Source organism: Chiloscyllium plagiosum, chromosome 27 (assembly GCF_004010195.1).
Source record: "Chiloscyllium plagiosum isolate BGI_BamShark_2017 chromosome 27, ASM401019v2, whole genome shotgun sequence".
NCBI classification, from domain to species: domain Eukaryota; kingdom Metazoa; phylum Chordata; class Chondrichthyes; order Orectolobiformes; family Hemiscylliidae; genus Chiloscyllium; species Chiloscyllium plagiosum.
The window spans coordinates 33,009,285-33,029,514 of NC_057736.1; the positions used below are offsets into that span (position 1 = coordinate 33,009,285).

General features: G+C 40.4%; 1 protein-coding gene across 2 annotated transcripts in view; it reads right to left on the reverse strand.

Moving 5' to 3' along the window:
* Positions 1 to 20,230, reverse strand: part of csmd2 (CUB and Sushi multiple domains 2) — a 1,704,811-nt gene that overhangs the window by 454,912 nt on the left and 1,229,669 nt on the right. For both annotated transcript variants that reach the window (XM_043717868.1, XM_043717867.1), the window contains 2 exons: positions 15,628 to 15,731; positions 13,365 to 13,477 (listed from right to left, as the gene is read on the reverse strand). In XM_043717868.1, the coding sequence (XP_043573803.1) occupies positions 13,365 to 13,477; positions 15,628 to 15,731 (217 nt within the window). The remainder of the gene's footprint in view (positions 1 to 13,364; positions 13,478 to 15,627; positions 15,732 to 20,230) is intronic.

The following is a 20,230-nucleotide window of genomic DNA, read 5'->3' on the forward strand; positions in this document are numbered from 1 at the left end:
TTCAAATCCTCCAATCCTGGCAACATCCTTGTAAATCTTTTCTGAACCCTTTCAATTTCACAACATCCTTCTGATCGGAGGGAGACCAGAATTGCACACAATATTCCAAAATTGGCCTAACCAATGTCCTCTACAGCCGCAACGTGACCTCCCAACTCCTATACTCAATGCTCTGTCCAATAAAGGAAAGCATACCAAAATATTTAATCTTTAGTTTATAATTAATTATATATAAATAAACTTCAGTTGTGTGAAATTTTGATATTATAGTAATGACAGAGGTCTGGCAGAAGGAAGGAAAGGATGAAGTATTAAATATTTCTGGTTATAAGATATTCAGGAAAAATGGCCTTGGAAGAAAATGAGGAGGCTAAGCAGAATTACTCAGGGACAGCATTGCAGCTTGAAGAAAGAGGATGTCTGTGAAGGTTTGAGGGCAGAATCAATTTAGCTAGACCTATGGACCAGGAAGGGTACAATAGCATTGGTTGTTATGATTTGGAGATGCTGATGTCGGACTGGGGTGGACAAAGTTAAAAATCACACAATACCAGGTTATAGTCCAACAGGTATATTTGGAAGCATTAGCTTTCAGATTGCTGCTCCTTCATCAGGTGGATGTGGAGTATAAGATCATAAGACACAGAATTTATAGCAAATGTTTACAGTGTAATGGAACTGAAATTATATGTTGAGAAAGATCTGGATTGTTTGTTAACTCTCTCATCTTTTGGAATGAACACATTGGTTTCAGTAGTCTACAAAGCACCAATTAGTGGGATAGAGGTCGAGGAATAAATCTGTTGGGAAATTACATTGTACAGCAGTTATATTGGAAGTTGTCAATTACCCACTAACAGATTGGGATACTGGTAGTCTTAAGGGCAGGTTAGATTGTGTTCAGCCAAACTTTCTCCAACAGCGTGTGTCCAGTCAAACAAGAAAAGGGGCACAGGTAGGTATGGTTGTTGGGAATGATGTGGAACAAATAGGTCAAGTGTCAGTGGGGTAACATACAGAGGATAATGGTTATAATACCATAAGGTTTAGGATATTGGTAGGTAATGATAATCTAGACTAAGAATATAACTAGTGGAGAACTAATTTCAAAGAGGCAGGAATGAAGCTGAGCCAAATAGACTGGAGCCACCGGTTGGTCAGAAAGATTGTCAGCTATGGGCGGCACGGTGGCCCAGTGGTTAGCACTGCTGCCTCACAGCGCCAGAGATCCGGGTTCATTTCCCGCCTCAGGCGACTGACTGTGTGGAGTTTGCACATTCTCCCCGTGTCTGCGTGGGTTTCCTCCAGGTGCTCCGGTTTCCTCCCACAGTCCAAAGATGTGCAGGTCAGGTGAATTGGCCATGCTAAATTGCCCGTAGTGTTAGGTAAGGGTAGGTGAATGTAGGGGTATGGGTGGGTTGCGCTTCGGCGGGTCGGTGTGGACTTGTTGGGCTGAAGGGCTTGTTTCCACACTGTAATGTAATCTAATCTAATGTAATCTAATCTAAACAATGGGCTGTCTTTGAAAAGCAAATGGTTCAGGGAAGTTCAAGGTATATTCCCTCCAACGAGAAAGATGGAACAAATAAATCCTGAGCTTCTGTGGTGACAAAGGAGATAGAGGTTAAGATAAAGAAGAAAAAGTGTGCTGAAGACAGGTATCAGATGGGAAGAACAAGAACAAGCAGCATTCAAAACATTCAGAGGGCAAGCAAAAAGACAAACAAGTGAAGCACGAGGGAATATATTAAAAGACTGGCAACCAATATAAACGGAGGGGAAATCTTCTTTTGGCACATTAATAATGTATGGAGAGGCCCAACTAAGGACCAAAGGTTAGAAATATACATGGGGCCAGGGCATGGCTGAAATATTAAATGAAGGCCATCCTCTGCCGCTACCAAGGAAGATGTAATCATGATTAAGATGAGGCAACTCAATCACTGGAAGGTTTCAAAATTGATAAGGAGGACAATCAGATAAGCTAGGCAAAGTGAGGACTGCAGATGCTGGAGATTAGAGTCGAGAGTGTGGTGCTGGCAAAACACAACAGGTCAGGCAGCATCTGAGGAACAGGAAAATCAATGTTTTGGGCAAAAAGCCCTTCCGATGAAGGGCTTTTGCTCGAAACATCGATCTTCCTGTTCCTCGGATGCTGCCTAACCTGCTGTGCTATCAGATAATCTGCTGACCCTGAGAGTTGGAAAGATACCTGGAACAGCTAGGATGCATCCAAGGATATTGAAGAAAGTGACAGTGGAATTGTAGAGACCCTGGCAATAATCTTTCTCACTACCCTAGGATCGGAAGATGTGCCAAAGAACTGGGGAATTGCAAACATTCTGCCATGTTCAAAGTAGGTTCTGAATAAAAGCCCAGCAATTGCAATCTTTAGCAGTGAGGATACTTAAAAAAAACAACTCTTCAGGATGGAATTAAAATTAAAAGGAAAATTTGGGTTGATTCAGAATGAATTTGTTATGTGCAGATCATGCCTGCCTAATGCATGGTAGTTCTGAAGAGGTATCTGAGAAAATTGATGAGGGGAAGCTTGATGATGTGGTGTACATGGATTTCTAAAGTGCATTTGATACAGTGCTGCACAACTAGGTTTTGTGAGAAAAATTATCACTTATGGAATAACATGGGCAGTGGTAGTGGTACAACATTAGCTGAGTTATTGGAACAGAGAATGATGGATACTAGAAGATACTTTTCAGATTAGAGGAAGGTCTGTAGTGGAGTTCCTCAGGAATTGATATTGGGACCTATGTTTTTCCTAAAATACATTCATGATTGGGATCTTGGAGTGCATGGAACAATTTTCAAGTTTGTAGATAATTCAAAACTTAGAAACATTGCATGCTTTCAGGAAGATGGTGCATAATAATGTTTCCCAAACGTATTCTCCTCAGATCCCGTTCAGGTGTTTGAACAGTACTGAGAGCTCAGACTGGTGAGAGCAGTGAGAGGAGTGGGGTTGGTGCCAAAAATTGTAAGGGGCTGCTTCTTCCATGTGTCGAACTTTGAAATGACTTTGACAAGTTGATCAAGTGGGTGGATATTTGGCAGATGAAGTTCAATGCAGAGAAGTGTGAAAATGTTTTGGCAAAATGACAATACAAATTAAGGGGACTGTCTCAAAGAGATATACTGGAGCAAAGTGACCTCACAATGTATGTGCATAGGTCATTAAAAGTGTTGAAACAGTTGGATAGAGTGATTAATGAAGGAGAGCATTCTAGATTATATTAATGGGGGACATGACGGTTATGCTGGACTTGTGTAAGACACTATCTAGACCTCAGCTGCAGTGCTGTTCACATATCTGGGCACTACATGTTTGGAAAATTTTAAAGCATTGGAGAGAGTGCAGAAGAAATTTATATGATTGGTTGCACACAGGAAACCTCAATTACAAAGATAAATAGGTAAAGCTGTGACTGTTTTCCATTGAGAAGAGAAGGCTAAGAGGAGATTTAAAAATCATGAGAAATTGGACAGAGCAGACAGGGAGAAACTGTTCTCATTCATAAATTGATTAAAAATGAGAATGTACTGATCTGAAGTAATTTATAAAAGAAGCAAATGTGCTGTGAGAGAAAACTTTACATGCAGCAAGTAGTTCAGTTCAACAATGCCCTGCCTGGAAGTGTGGTGGAGGCAGGATCAATCACAGCATTCAAGAAGGCCTTAAATGATTATTTACACAAGATTATGGAGAATGGCAGAGAGAATAGCACTGAGTCATGATGTTAATTCAATATCCACAGACACTATAAATGCTTTCATCTCCATTGTAACAATTCTAAGGCTCAGACAAAAAGTGACAGTGTCTCTTCACTCCAAGCCTGAAGGTCCAGATTCACATCCCACTTGCCCCAGAGGTGTGTCTCAACATATCTATCCAAGCTGTTTAAAAAGTGGCACACATACGGAAACAGGGATCTGGTTGATTGAGGTGTATGCTTATAACGCATTACTCTGCAGAGCTGCATAAAGATTAGTACCAGTATTATCCTTTACTACTAGCTTTCTGGGACAACCAAAGACTGAGTATTAGGATCATTTTGCTGTAGCCTTCGTTATAATCTGTGCTCCTTGGCAGTTGGGTTTCCCCCTGAGCATGTGCAGCTATATAATTACCTGCAATAATTAACATTACAATCAACAGCACAGAAATAGATGTGGTTTAAAGCAAACAAACCACTGGGTGGCATGTTGCCTGCAGCTTGAGAGTGTGCTATCTAGTTACATCACTCTACAATCCACTTCTATCCTGTTCCAATAACCTTCATATTACACAGTTTGGTACATTCGTTTGAAAATTTATATGTTTCGATTTAGGTTGAAATTTGATAAATAGTGTCCTAGGTTACGAGGAGGGGGATTTGATATGCAAAACAGTGATGGTCACCGGAATTCAGAGCATTGCGTCTTCTTTTCATTTCATCCACCTAGCATATTTAACCAAAGAAAGTAACCCACCAACATAAGACTTTGGCGTGGTATTTGATCTGTTTTGTGGTTGGATGAAATTTCCCACCAATAGAATGATACCTATCTGCAATTTACTGTCTCTCTACCCTCCATCCCCATTGTAAAGATGACCATTCCATATATCACAACATCTTTGCAAACAAGCACAATAACATTTATGTACAGAATTTCTATTCAAATCTACACTTGAGCTTGTACCTTTTATAGTTTATATAAATAAGCTGTACTCTTCCCATCCTTGTATACATGGTTTAATCGACATCATTTTCAACTGTGCTGAAGGTCTGCTTTTTGGAAATTGAATATTGTACATACAAAATCCACTTCTATGCAAATCGCTATTACAAGTCTGATTTGCTTCTCTTTATTAATATTAGTTCTGGTCTATTTTGTTGTTATTAGACACCGAAGCAAGGCAACAGAGAAAATCAGTTTTTAATTAAGGACTGTTAGCTCATTAGGTGCAACAGATACTTTGTCAAATAATGTCAATCAAACCTAAATAGCCATATGATGCCCTCCAGCGAAGATATTTAAAAATTGCTTCACCATTCATCAGGAGCAGAAGACAAACAAAAATAACCAAACCTTGTACATTGCACCATTGAAAACGTAGGGATCACCCTTTCAAGACAGGGATGAGGAGAATTTTGTTTTCTCTCTGAAGGTTGAGAACTTTGAATATCTGCCTTAAAAGGTGCTAGAAGCAATATGATAAATTACTTTTCAGAAAGGTCTGATGGGAGAATCTGAGGTTATTGAAGATAGATGGGAATGTGGAATTCGAAGCTCAAAATGATCAACTCATGATCTGACTGAATAGTTAAAGCAGACTGGAGGATCCTACCTACCCGATGCCTGGAGGAAGAACACCTCATCTTCTGCCTTGGGACCCTCCAAACACAAGGCATCAACTTCAATTTCACCAGCTTCCACATCTCCCTTCCCGCCACCTCATCCCAAATCCAACCCTTTCTTATTTATCTTTTAGCTCCCTTCCCACCCTACCCCCTCACACCCTGCCTCCCTTCCCACCTCCCCCCGACCCTCACATTTCTGATGAAGGGCTTATGCCTGAACCGTCAACTCTCCTACACCTCAGATGCTGCCTGACCTGCTGTGCTTTTCCAGCACCACACTTTTTGGTTCTGATGTCCAGCATCTGCAGTCCTCATTTTCTCCAGATAATTCACTTTTACTTCTGTTTCATTTGAATCCCTGATTTATTCTTGTGATTATGTGCTTTAACATTTTAGCATGAAAACTTCCAGGCAAATGGAGGGAGTTTTCAAACTAATGAATAGAAATGAAAGCACCATCAGTGAAGGGTTCTCTGGAAGTCAAACTTCCAAAGTTGAGCAGGAGTGAATTGACAAGACGCTAGAGTGCTGCTACAATCCTCAAACACAACAAATATCCTCACACTTGCCGATATTCGCCAGCTTGTCATCTTTCCTGCTCTTGATTCAAGCCTTAGAGGCTGATGTGTACAAGGCTGTAGGTTTATAATGTTGTCTTAAAGCTAGTCCTTACAGTGGGGAGCATTGAAACATGGTCAGCGTGCAGGAAATAAATCTGATCTGGGAAACACTGACTCAATATGGGACAGACCTGACTGGAATGAGGCCTGGATGGAGGATCTGGAAAGGAAAATAAACTACCTGTATCTACAAGCATCTGGATACAGGTACAACTAGGACTTCAATAATCCCACACAAGTAATCAGGGTCAATGAGTTCATTTTAAAATGCTACAGTCGACCAATGTCAAATTAACCCTAAACACTGCTCAATTCACTTAAAGTATTGCTTGCCCACCAGCAATCCATATGGAAGAATTCCTGTCTCCAGCCAAAGATTGGTGTGACTTCATGCAATTGGGGAGGGCTAATGCAATATCAATGTTGGCTCGTTTAGAACAGTGAGCTTGTACAACACTCACCTCAAGCTTCTCAGCACAATTAGATATGGTCAATCTGTGTGTCAGCAACACACACATTGCAAGAGCAAATTTTTAAAAACAGAAGTCACTGCATTTCTCATTTGACTTCAAAACCATCAAAGGAAAAGAAAGCCTAATAATGTTTAAATGTTTAATGGTCATTGGATTTTTTTCTGGAAAGCATGCTTAGCAACAAGGCTTCCCTTCCCCAATGGAACACTAAAAACGACATCTGTTACGTGATTTGTGAATATTACAATGAAAACACTATTTCCCCCAGAAACAATGTATGAAGAAAGGGTAGTACTGGATAATGCAATGTGCATTATTAATAGGCACAATGGGAAAACATCCAGTGGAGTTTTGCAACATTACTTTGGTTCAATTTCTCATTTATGAGCTTGACTAAGTTGAAGGTATTTCTCTGACTACGCTGTTGCATCACTGGAACTAAATAAATCATCGATATCAGTTTCCACTAATGGCACAACATTTGGATCAAACTACCTGTTCTGCTGTCAAATAGGTTATTATTAATGAAATAACCCTTTCATTTGAAACTTTCTTCCCTTTATAACGTAATTTTAAAAAATGAATTTGATTCTAAAGCCAAGACATTCTGTTATTATTTTGAAGAAAGAAAAAAAAAGAGATTGAAATGAGGACCATAGATGGGAACCCTTCCTTTTTGGAAAGGTTTATATAAAACAAACAGATTATCTCCAGATGTTGGAGGCTAACGCAGCAGAATGGTAGTGTTCCTACCTCGAGATCAGAATCAGTAACGGGGCGAAGGTTCAAATCCCACCTGCTCTCAAAGTGCTTTATAACATTTCTGGATAGGTTGATCAGAAAATCAACAATGTTTCAGTGATAACAACAGACTAATTGAGCCAATGGCCAAAATTAACAAAGTGCTTAATTTCTGCTTGGTTTTCAAAGGATTATCCATGTCTGGCTAAAATACCTGGTGACTGATTAAAATTAACGCTGCTGTTTTTGTATTTCTTAGACATTTATCTTGTGTTTGCAGTCAGCATTTGTAAAGAAATGACACACATTCAAGAAAACATGAGCACCAAATGTCAGTCTCAGAATTCTTTCATTCATACACCAGCAAGGTTCAAATCTCTTAAAAACATGCAAGGACTTATTTTTGTGTCATCACACAAAGTAAGGTCCCAGGCAAAGCCAGGACATAATGTGTTCTCTGCTCATTTGATGAAAGGAAGCTCTAGGCCAGGAAACAAAGTAAAAGCTACATGCTCTCACTTTCAACAGTAGCAAGACAACTTGAAAATTCACCTGAACAGAAATCTTAATTTAAGAATGGAGATAAAGAGAAAAAAACAAGAGATTATTGACCATGCAGCCTAATACCTGATGTCACAAAAATGGTGCTGAAAATGTGTTGCTGGAAAAGCGCAGCAGGTCAGGCAGCATCCAGGGAACAGGAGAATCGACGTTTCGGGCATAAGCCCTTCTTCAGGCATAAGCCCTTCTTATGCCCGAAATGTCGATTCTCCTGTTCCCTGGATGCTGCCTGATCTGCTGCGCTTTTCCAGCAACACATTTTCAGCTCTGATCTCCAGCATCTGCAGACCTCACTTTCTCCGTCACAAAAATGGTGGCATGGTTGCTTAGTGGTTAGCACTGCAGCCTCACAGTGCTCGGGACCTGAGTTCGATTCCAACCTCAGACAACTGTCTGTGTGGAGTTTGCACAGTCTCCATGTCTGCGTGAGTTTGCTCCGGCTTCCTCCCACAATCCAAAGATGTGCAGGTCAGGTGGATTGGCCATGGTAAATTGCCCATAGTGTTAGCTGCATCATCCAGAGGGAAACGGGTCTGTGTGGGTTACTTGTGAGAGGGTCGGTATGTACTTGTTGGGCTAAATGGCCTCTTTCCACACTGTAGGGAAGCTAATCTTAAAAAGAATTGTATAGGCAATGAGAGTATGGTGCTGGAAAAGCGCAGCAGCCGAGGAGCAGGAGAATCAATGTTTCTGGCATAAGTCCTTTATCAGGTTCTTGATGAAGGGCTTATACCCAAAACATCGACTCTCCTGTTCCCCAGATGCTACCTGACCTGCTGTGCTTTTCCAGTACCACACTCTCGTCTCTAATCTTCAGCATCTGCAGTCCTCACTTTCTCCCAAGGAAAGTGTGATGAAAAATCTAAAATATTTGCAAGCTGATCAGAGAGATCCAGTTTTGTTGGATTTGTAAAGATTAGATTATGCAGGCTGAGTCTGCTTGAATCCTATGAGGAAATGATTGAAGTAGTGAATAGGGAAATGTCTCTGAATGCTATTTATCTAGACTTCCATAAGATTCTTGATAATCTTCATAAATGACTGTCAACTGCAGTTTAACTCATGGAATTGAAAGCATATTATTGACTGGAAGCATTCATGCTTTGGTTATACAAAGCCCTGTTTTAACCATGTCTTGAATACTGAAAGTGATTCTCGGAATGATTCCTTAGGAAGGCTACATTGGCCTTTTGGAGGATTGCAGCATTAATCACAATGAATTCCAAAGACCAAATTATGAAAACAGAGTACAAAAAGTAGGATTGTATTCAATGTAATTTAGAAGATCATGTGGTGACTTGACGTTTTCAATATATAAAGGGACAAAGACTGGAAGGATGGAGAAAACGATTCTGTTAGTTGGGGTGGGGCCTTGGGGACATCGTTTAAAAATTAGAGTCAGATGTGTTAAGAGTGCAAGTAAGTAACATGTAAAGTGTTGCAGAACTGGGGACTGTCTTCTGCAAACTGCAGTTAATACTAGATCAAACAGAGACTGATCGGGTCCTTCTGAACCAAACTTATCCAAGAGCCATGTGGCGTTAGGATGAAGATGTGCCGTATCTCACTGAGAGGGGAACAAGGTCATAGAGTTGAATGGCATTTTTCAACTTCCTCAATCCTTAAAGTTAGCCTTTTGAAATCACTGTATGAGTACTTGGTGTTCAGTATTTTTTGAATTCCAGGTTACAGAAAGTGTGAGCATTCTGCGGTGGCCATTATTCAAAGATGTCACATTTCCATTTTTTTTGCGATGTTACCTGGGTTACTCATTGTCTCCAAGTTATTATGCAAGGCCTTTGATGTTTCCATGATGCAGTAAGTCACATAGGAGACATACATTCATGCATTACATTTATTAACTCAAGACTCCAAAGCATCTATTTATATTTGGTTGATTGAAGACTCCATTAAAATAACCTTTGTGCTTTTATCTGTTCATGCAGAGAACCATCATGCTTATCATAAACTGGTGATGTGTAGCACACTTCAAATGTTAAGTTTGTCCTTTACATATTACAAATATCCAACAAATGTAACTCCTGTATAACTCTCCTGACACAGAAATTACATCCTTCATCTCCCAAGTATCCCTGACATATGAAGCTACAAAATCTATTTATTTCTCTTCTTCTCATCTGAACAATCTATCACTCTACAGAAGCAAATCACTGCAGATGCTGAAATCTGTACTGAAAACAACAAATGCTGGAGATCACTGTGAGTCAGATGGCATCCATGGAGAGACAGCAAGCTAACATTTCGAGTCGAGATGACTTTTCATCGGAGCTGAAGTGAAATGTGGAGAAGACAGCATTTATGCTATAGTTGGTGGGTGGAAGGGGTGCAGGATAGTGGGTGTTGGGGGCTTGTGGGGAAAATATGTTGATAGTTCAAATTAAGTGATTGGAATGTGAAAATGGCAGAACAATGGTGTATTTTGTGCCAGAATTAAAAAGACAGACACTCTCTCTGGGATGGGGGAAAGGGAGAGAGGATATGATAACAAGCTATTAGTAAGGGAAGGAATGGTTCACAATTTGAAGGTAAGGGAAAGTGAGGACTGCAGATGCTGGAGATCAGAGTCAAGTTAAGACTGGTGCTGGAAAAGCACAGCAGGTCAGGCAGTATCTGAGGAGCAGGAAAATCGACATTTCGGGCAGGAGCCTTTCATCAGGAGGGGTTCCTGATGAAGGGGTCCTGCCCGAAACGTCAATTTTCCTGCTCCTTGGATGCTGTCTGAGCTGCTGTGCTTTTCCAGCACCACTCTAATCTCACAATTTGAAGATGTTGAGCTCAGCATTAAGTCCAGAAAGCTGTAAAGTGCCTCGTCTGAAGATGAGGTGTTGTTCCTTTACTTTGTGCCGTGATTCACTGGAACACTGCAGAATGCCAAGGACAGACAAGTGGGCATGCGAGCAGGACACTGTGTTAAAATCATTGGTTATGGGAAGATCAGGGTCTGGCTTGTGTACAGACTAGAGGTGTTCCGCAAAGCAGTCACCTAGTCTGCATTTAGTTTCTCCAATGTAGAGTAGGCCAAATTGGGTGCAGTGAATACAATACACAAGATTGGAGGAGGTACAGGTGAAATACTGCTTCACTTGAAAAGATTATTTAGGTCCTTGAATAGTGAGCAGGGAGGGGTGAAGGGGCAGGTTTTGCACCTTCTGCAGTTACACAAGAAGGTGCTGTGGGTCGGGGGAGGTGGTGTCGGTGGTTGTGGAGTGGACTGGGGTGTCCCGGGGGGACAATCCCTGTAATGCAGACAGTGGGAGTGAGGGAAAGATGTGTTTTGGTGGTGGCATTCTGCTGGAGTTGTCTGAAATGGCAGGGAATGATCCTTTGAATGCGAAGGCTGGTGAGATGAAAAGTGAGGACAAGGGGAATCCGATCACTCTGTTGCGAGCGATGGGAAGGGACACGAATGGAAGTACGGGTGATAGGTTGGATGTGTTTCAGGGCCCTATCAACCACAGTGGGTGAGAAACCACGGTTATTGAAAAAGCAAGCCATGTCAGCAGCACTGTTTTGGAATGTGGCATCATCCGAACAGATGTGACATAGTTGAAGGAACTGGGAGAATGGGATGGAGTCCTTACTGAATATGAGTTGTGAAGAGCTGTAGTGAAGGTAGCTAGGAGAGTCAATGGCTTTGTAGAGGATAGCAGTTGATGGTTTATTCTTCGAAATGGAGAACAGAGAGGTTAAGGAATGGATGGGAAGTGTCAGAAATGGATGATGTGATGGGGTGCAAATTGGAGGCAAAATGAATTAAGTTGTCAAGGTCCTGGCAGAAGCATAAAGCGGTACTGAAGCAGTCATTGATGTGCTAAGAAAAGAAGTATGGGAGGGGGCCAACATAAGACTGGAATAAGGATTGTTTCACACATGTCACACAGAGGTAGGCATAACCGGGACCCATGCAGGTGCCCATAGCCACTCCTTTGACTTGGCAGAAGTCAGAGGGATTAAAGGAGAAATTGTTCAGTGAAAGAACAAGTTCAGCCAAGTGGAGGAGAGTGGTGGTGGATATGGAGTGTTCAGGCCTCTGGTCGTGAAAGAAGCCAAGAGCTCTCAAATCGTCCTGGTGGGAAATGAAGATATAGAGGGATTTGACATCCATGGTGAACAGGAGATAGTGAGGGCCAGGGAACTGGAAGTTGTCAATATGGCGGAGGGCATCAGAGGAATCACAGATGTATGTGGGCAGGGTCTGGACAAGTGGAGAGAGGGTGGAATCAAGGTAGGAGGAAGTGAGCTCAGTGGAGCAGGAACAGGCTGATACAATGGGTCTACTGAGGTATTCTCCTTTGTGGAATTTGGGAAGGAGGTAGAAGTGGGCTGTCCAGGGATGAGAAATGATATGGTTCGAGGCAGTGGGTGGATGATCTCTGGAAGTAATGAGGTTGGTGACAGTCCTGGCAACAATGGCTTGTTGTTCAGATGTAGGGTCATGGTCCGGGGGGTGAACTAGTGTTGAGCCTCCGCAAGGTAAAGATCAATGCGCCAGGCTACAACAGCACCATATTTGTCATCCGCTTTAATAACAAAGTTAGGGTTGGACCTAAGACAGCAAACTGCAGCAATTTCAAAAGGGGGGCAGGTTAGAGTGGGTGAGAGGAGCAAAGAAATTGAGATGGCCAACGACACGTCAGCAGTTTTCAATGAAGAGATCGAGGGGAGGTAAGAAACTATGGCTCTGAATCGTTTATCCATCGGGTCAGGTGGCTCTCCAGTATTCCCATTACATAGTACTCCATATGTTACAACAATATCCATCTTCCTAATGCTTAAAGCATCCATGTATTTTCACCCTGTTGGAGATTTTCTCATTGGTATTTTGTTACTGTTTGTCTCTAAGCTGCAATATATCTGTAAGTTCTACTCCACTCTAAGTTATGTCTGGAATTTGTTTTTCTCCCAACTTAGCTGGTTCAAATTATTCTGAATAGCAAATATTTTTTGCAAATGACAAATATTTAAATCTCTTTAACATATAGCCTGTAAATCATGTTTCAGTTCCTTTTTTTCCTGCAGTTATTCTTTGTAAGGGCAATGGTTTTTCATTAGACTTCAGGCTGACATGTTTACACTTTCAATCAGTGCACACCCCCCCCTTTATCAAAGACTGGAAATTCTCCACAGAAAATGATTTTGCAACCACTATCCAAATTGCAGACAACGACAAACCTTTTGTTGGTAAATGCCAACCCCCAACCAGTTCTTCCTCATATCTTTGACCCCTGCAGGCTGTCACAAATGGAGAACTAAAATAATGTCAAAAGGCAGCCAATGTGTTCTAAAACACTTGCTCTATGTCTCCTTTCACTGAATTTCCATTCCTCCTCATCATTACATTTTCTTTTGCTTCGCATCTACGCCTTGTCCATGGGACTTTAATTTGCCCAAAAACATGGCTCTGCTTATGGTTAAGACAGATGTTGCAAGGGAGGTGCTCCTAAAGGATGAGTTTGAAAAACTACATTAATCCAGATTCTTTTCAGAACCATAGGATTCTGTTTAGTTAATGATACACAGTTTGAGGCAGCATTTGCTACCCTTTGAATGGTATTCTTTTCTTAATTTTTCATTAATGTACACAATACCTGAAAATACAGCCTTGAAACCCAGCAAACTGTTGGTTTCATCGGTCTGGAACTGTAGCCACATCTGATTGCTCACACTCACAATTAGGTCAGGAATATTCGTCCCTGTCAAACTGCCAGGGAGAAAATCAGAAAAAAAAAACTGATTAGAACAATCTGACTTCATTCTAAATGTCAGAAAAGTAAACCAAATTCAGGTACTGATGGCATCTTAAATGTCATAAAGTGAAGTGTAATTGAAAAATGAAGTTGAAGATGATGTGATGAACTCATTAAGCCATTATCCAAAAGTGAATAAATCAGCAGCCACCTTTTGTATTCTCTCAATATTTGTCATGATTTGGAGGAGCCGGTGTTGGACTGGGGTGGACAAAGTTAAAAATCACACAACACCAGGTTACAGTCCAGCAGGTTTATTTGGAAGCATCAGCTTTCTGAGCGCTGCTCCTTCCAGATTAGTTAGCTCATTCCAGCCAACCACCTGATGAAGAAGCAGCACTGAAAAGCTAGTGCTTCCAAATAAACCTGTTGGACTATAACTCAACATTTGTGCTTCCCAAGATCTCAACTGAATTCTTAGTGATACAGATTGTAGTCATTAAACAGTAGCTTTACATTGGATGTTCACAAGTTTCTCTTCTCAAAGATTAGGGTGACATTAGCTTGCTGTCCTCAGCATAGTAAATAAGTCACCTGGACATCATTCTCAAAACTCTGTGCCAAGATAAATCATCCCCTTCAGGTAAAAAAAATCACAGAAAAGGAAATTGGATACTGGCAGAAAACAGGAGTTGAAATGAAAACCATGGTGTTACCCTTCTTGCCTCCCTTAACAGCAAGCATAAAGTCAGGCAACTGGTGCTGCTAGAGGTTCAGTTGGGAACCTCATGCTCTTGCACTTATTATTGTCTTTGAAGCCATGTTTACAATCCACTGAGTGCAACACCGATTGTGGACACGCCATTGCTCTCAGAACAGGAGTGACGATGTGGCAAGTTGAATCAAAGACAAAGAATCCAAAACAGACCTGCTGAGCTTTACCAGCAACTTATGTCTTTGTTTCTGAATTACAGCATCTGCAGTTCTTTTGATTTAAAAAAAATCTATATATTTTGGTGGCTGGAATGAGCAGAATACTCACAAAAAATGTTTTAGGCCACCACTACCCATGCTTTCTCCATTCCATGTTTCCAAAACTCTCGTAGACCCCCTCCTGCACAGAAGCCATGGAATGCACTGCTGGCTCAAATACTGAGCTGTTTCCAAATGGGCACCCATTTGGAGCAAGTAAGCAATTCACACAATCCACCTTAAAGGTCAGGCAGTAAAACAAACTGGTCTCCTGGTGAAACATCCCTTTCCCAACTTGTTCAATCTCCCTTTGTTCCACAGAATGATTATCCAGAAGGTAACATGGCTCCTAGAGATGCTGAGATTGTTTTGGAGACTTCCTGATTCATGCCAAGACCTCCCATTCTTGGATAAAAACATTCTTCTCAAGTTATATTTTCTGTTAGGAGAGCACTAGGATCCAAAATTAATTATTATTAGCTGCTTGTCACATGAAAGTGTTTCACGAAGAACAAGTCTACATATTAAGATCAAACATTTTTGCTTTGGACACAATCAGTGCAAATTGCCCAGGTTTCTCTCACAATCCTTTCATCTTGCTTGATTTGACAAATCTAAAACTCACCATGAACCGGTGCAGTTAGGCTATATTTTGGAGTGTAGTTCTTTGAAGGGAATACTAACATGAAGGAATATTATTTGTTACACTTGAGTGGTAACCTGATAGTTTTATTAGTACTACTGAACATTGGTTTATCACAAAAATAAAGTTCCAGGCTAATGCTTGTGAACATTTCAGTCCATTCAGTGTCATTGTGTCAAATCCCTGGAACTCTCTCCATCACAATACCATGAGTCAGCTGACAGCATGTGGACTACAGTGGTCCTACCATCTTCCCAACTCAGGAATGGGCGATAAATGCTGGCACAGGCAGCGATGCCCACATCCCATCAAAGAACTGAAAAAAAAAACTGACTTTAAACAACTGAAAATGACAGTAAAACAAAACTATGTGGAACCATTTACTAATATATTGGCGTATTGCCATCAGTTTCTTAGTAAATTGAAAACTTTTATAGGCCCTCCACCGATAAAAAAGAATTATCGGATCTCTTCAAAGTCTGGCAAACAAGAATATTGAGTGGAAGCTTTACATCTTCTTATCCTGTATTCATCAAAGACATTACTTACACATGAAGTACTGTTTTCTGTTCTCCAGGCTGCCCACCATCCCCAACTGTTAAAGTGTCGTAGCCTCTTTCCAATTCAAATGCATCAAAAGTCAGCTTAATCACCTGTCAGGACAATAGTTGACATGTTAATAAAGTAATTGACAGCAGCGTGAAAAATAGTCAGAGTAGATTCAGTCTTATTAACTGCCAAGGGTTGCTAAGATGCTCTCCTCACCAGGGGATTAGACACAAAAGGCAATATGTTATGAAAGTGATGGGTGTCCTGTCCACTAGCTGCAGTGCTAGCGAGAGTCCTATCTCACTTTTTTCAGGGGAAGCCCACGTATCGAGTATCATCTGAGACATTTAATTGGACACTGGTGTGCCAACCCTGGGATCAAGGACCCCTTGTAGAAATCCCATATGCCAAGAGTAGCCTGCCAGTCAAAGGTCAGCAACTCTATTGCATGACAATGCCACTGAGGGGGCAGTAGCTGGAACTTGTACAACACTGCCCTCGGACTAGCTTTGTCACTGGAGCCCTGGCCAGCAGCAAGTGATGATGGAAATGGGGTGGTGAAGTTCAGCAACAAGGGCAATGAAGTGTCCTGCATGCCCCCAATTCTTGAAGCAGGGTCTTTTCATCATGCACTGATTAACTTTAGTTGAGAGACCATTCCAGTCACAAGGTTGACCGCTCATGAATTCCACATTGTTAGTTTCTGGCAAGACATTAGGATGAGGCCCCTACATGGGCAATCATTGCCTAATTAAACCCTCAATTGGTGGTAGGCTAGAAAGGCCTGGCATAGGCTTTCACAAGGGAAGAGGACTGGATGCCCATTCAGCACTCTCCTGCTTGGTTAAATATCAAACCAGGACATTGAATTCTATTTTCTTTGAATTAAGTTTGGATATTCAATATCGATCAATTTGGATAATGCCAGAAGTGGTGGACATTGTAAACTTAGTTCTAAATGACACCAATTCCACAATCCCTTTTCATTTTTCTCTATCCTCATCGATGCCACCATTAGGTATGAAGATAGCTCATACAAGGATAAGACAAAATTACGATTTTTCCATTAGCCTGATTTCTAGATGAGTGTGTGAGAGCAGGTTCCATTTGGTGAAACATTATTCAATTAAACATTCATTTCCTTTTCATTCACAAGGACCAAGGTATTTTGCATCAAGCACATTTTGACAAATAATTAAATTATTCTGCTCCAAATTCATTTTGGTCTGTGCCCTTAAGGTCAGAGGTAACACAGTGGTAATATCTCTGCACTAGTAACACCCAGGCTAATATTCTGGGGATCTGGTTTCAAATCCTATTGTGATGAAATTTGAAATAACTTAGTCAGTCTCTGTAATACAAGTAAGAGTGTGCTTAGCCAATAACCAAAAGGTTGATGATTCAATACTATCGAGCAACAGAGCTCTAAAGAAATGGCTGTTGTGGCATTGTAGTCATGTCTCACATATTTTTCAGAACATATGTGAAGAGATTTTAAAATATACTAAGAGAGATTGTTGACTTATCTGTGAAGACTGGGCTCAAAACCATTCCTTCAATCTACTAAAACTGCTTACTGCATTATTGACTTTCTGATTACAAATTGAGCCAAAATTGCATTCGCTTTGCAAAGGATTTTTCACTCTCAAGGTTGCACTCAACTCATTTGCACTTTGCCTAACATGAAACCTGCGATGAACCAGTGCAGTTCAGGATATCTTAAAAGGATCTTGATTTCAAAAAATATTCATTGTTGCAGTGAAGACTGGTAAATTGGTGCAGTTTGATCATGCAGCTCAGAATGAGTTTAACCAAAACAAAATCACTTTAATCAAAGCATCTGGTATGCAACATATGAGCAATCCAATTTTAATTAACTGCAAATGACTTTAAGGAACAGAACCATTTGCAAATTATTTCAGTGTTACTTGATAAATTGAAAAAAAGTCAGACTTTTATGAAATTCCTATTACTGTCTTGAAACCTCGAAGACATTAATTCAATCTGAGGATGTATCTGGTGTTGTGTGGAGGGCTAGCTTTTAACATAATAACCTGGAATTTGCAAGCAGTGATGAAGGAAACACAGATCTGAAGAAAGCCTCACTGAGAAGTCTCATGATCTCTCTGGCAAGAACTCCCCTTGTGTAGGGTAGGTTCAGCATTCTTTAATGGGGCTCCCCCTCACAGAGGTGCACTAATGTCATCAAGTTGGTCAAACCACTGAACACATTAATTAGTTCTCACAGACAGCCAACCTGGAAATGAAAAGCACTAAAATCAAAATACTGTTTAATAAATTTAACATTCAGCAAACGAATATTGCAAAATACAGGTTGGGTAGAGCCAGAAGCTGGAAATTTCAAGAAAAGCTGTAAAATTTAGTTTAAAATAATCTAGTAACTAAACTTGATGATTTGTTTCATAGTTTGATGGGGTGTGGCCATCATGGGTAAGGTTGCCAAACCATAATTAATCTTGCAGTAAGTGGCTTGCTGCGCAGTTTTTGAAGGCAGCTTGATGTGTCTCTGGAGTCACAATTCTGCCAAATGAGGTAAAGAGGACAAATTTCCTTCCCTTAAAAAAAATGCTATTGAAGCAGATAGATTTTTACACAAAACAATAATCATTCAGCATTACAGAGAACAGCTTATATTCCAGGTTGATTGATTGAAGTGAATTGAAGTTCAACCAGCCGCCAAACTGGGATTTGAACTCAAATTCCCAGATTATTTGTGTAGGCCGCTGGATTGTTCATCCAGTGACATCACCACTGTGCTACCATCGCCCCAGTTGATGTTTAATTTAAACACTGCACAAGTGTAAAATTCTATTCGAGGTTCAGATCTGTTATCCTGTATCTGTTATCTGTTAACTGCGAAAGCCCCATTATACCTCTTGAAAAAGTTAGAACCTTTTGTGGCATTCTGGAGAAGGAGGGTTCGGAGCACGGAAAAGCTGGAGGTGACAAACTGCAACTTGTCTGTTAATCTGTCTTGGGCTCAGTTGAGGCCAGTTTCAAGAATTAAGCAAGGAAATCAGGAGCAGTTTGTCATCAGAAACTCTGGCAAAATATGAACCCAATAGCACATAAAGGTTGCAAAAGCTCCACTTGTACTGAGCGAAACTTAAAATTCCGTGACTTTCCAATGGTTTAAATAATTTCTGAAAAAGTGGGGTGAAGAAAGAGCATATACTGGTGGAAACTTCATGACTTTGGGTTAATGAGATGCTCCTGAGACTTTGTAATGATACTAGGCAGTAACTTCCAGGACTCCTGGCCTGGACAGGAGCAGAGTACTAGGATCACAGATTCTTCAGGAAAATAAGTTGTGATGTAAACTCCACATTATTGATATCTATACATATTGCCAGTGAATAAAGAAACTCTTGTGACGCCACGAAAGACATTGGTTGAGAAATAATTTGCAGCTGATTACTAATAAAATCGACAGATAGTTGCATTTTTAATGACTTAATTGATGAAGACAAATATTTCATAACAATATAAAAGAACAATTAAGTGGTACTAAGTGGATTGCACTTTGAGGTAGCTGGAACAGGCATATAGGCTGAATACTGCAAACCTTCAATGACTCTCAGCAAACAGATATTAAAACCTGCCATCTATAAGCCAGCAATCCTCATGACGGCGTGCACTGATCCAGGGTTTCAGCCCCTCTATTGATCTCAGAAGCAATCCATGCACATCTCAATGGGAGGCTGTCTCTCCCTGGCCTTTTGCCAAAATGTCAGCAGATAGCTGTTTCCCAGAATATTAATTAAAGTTCCTTCACTTGCAATTCCATTTATCCTAGAATTAAGCCAGTGTCCTCTGACCACAAAGCCTTCAATATAGTCGATTTAATTAGTTCATGACTAAATTAAATCTGGTGAGATTTATTTTATTATTAATACCCTTCTATGTAGAACACAATTATGAATAACAAGTCTGCAGCTCAGTAAAGTTATGAGGAAAATATTTTTACCCTATTTTTAAAACAACAGTTTTATTTTATATGACATTCTCAGTTAGTTGTAGACATTGATATTTATTGTTTCACCCCTCGATGCAATGCTCAAATTACGTCATTAAATGGCAATTACACAGTAATGTTTCAAAGGTTTGTGAAATGTGGATTTGTACAGAGCTTAGGTTCCTTCAAAAAAAATCAAACATAGACTCACAGTACACACCAACTCTCTGATAAATAACCTACATTTCTTATCTTCAATTCACTTAAGCATCCAAAAGATGTTCTGGCTCTTAAGACCAAAGTCATCAAATACACAAACCAGCAAGCAAAAAAGCCAACAAGATGTCACTCAATATTGATCAATTTTATCAGAAACTCACTATAAATATTAAATCAAAATTAAGTTTGCGGCAGGGAACTGCACTGAGGAGATTTGATTTTGTTTAAAAAAGCAATCTGTAGAAGTAAGAAAATAAAGCAATACAGCAGACATTATGAATCGGAGTTTAAATATTAACTTCCAGGATATTTCTGTAAATAATTTTCCTCCCAATTCGCCCTGCACATTCTCACCACTTTGAAAGGATACTCCATCATTTTACAGTTGATGGCTTTCCTATTTTTCCC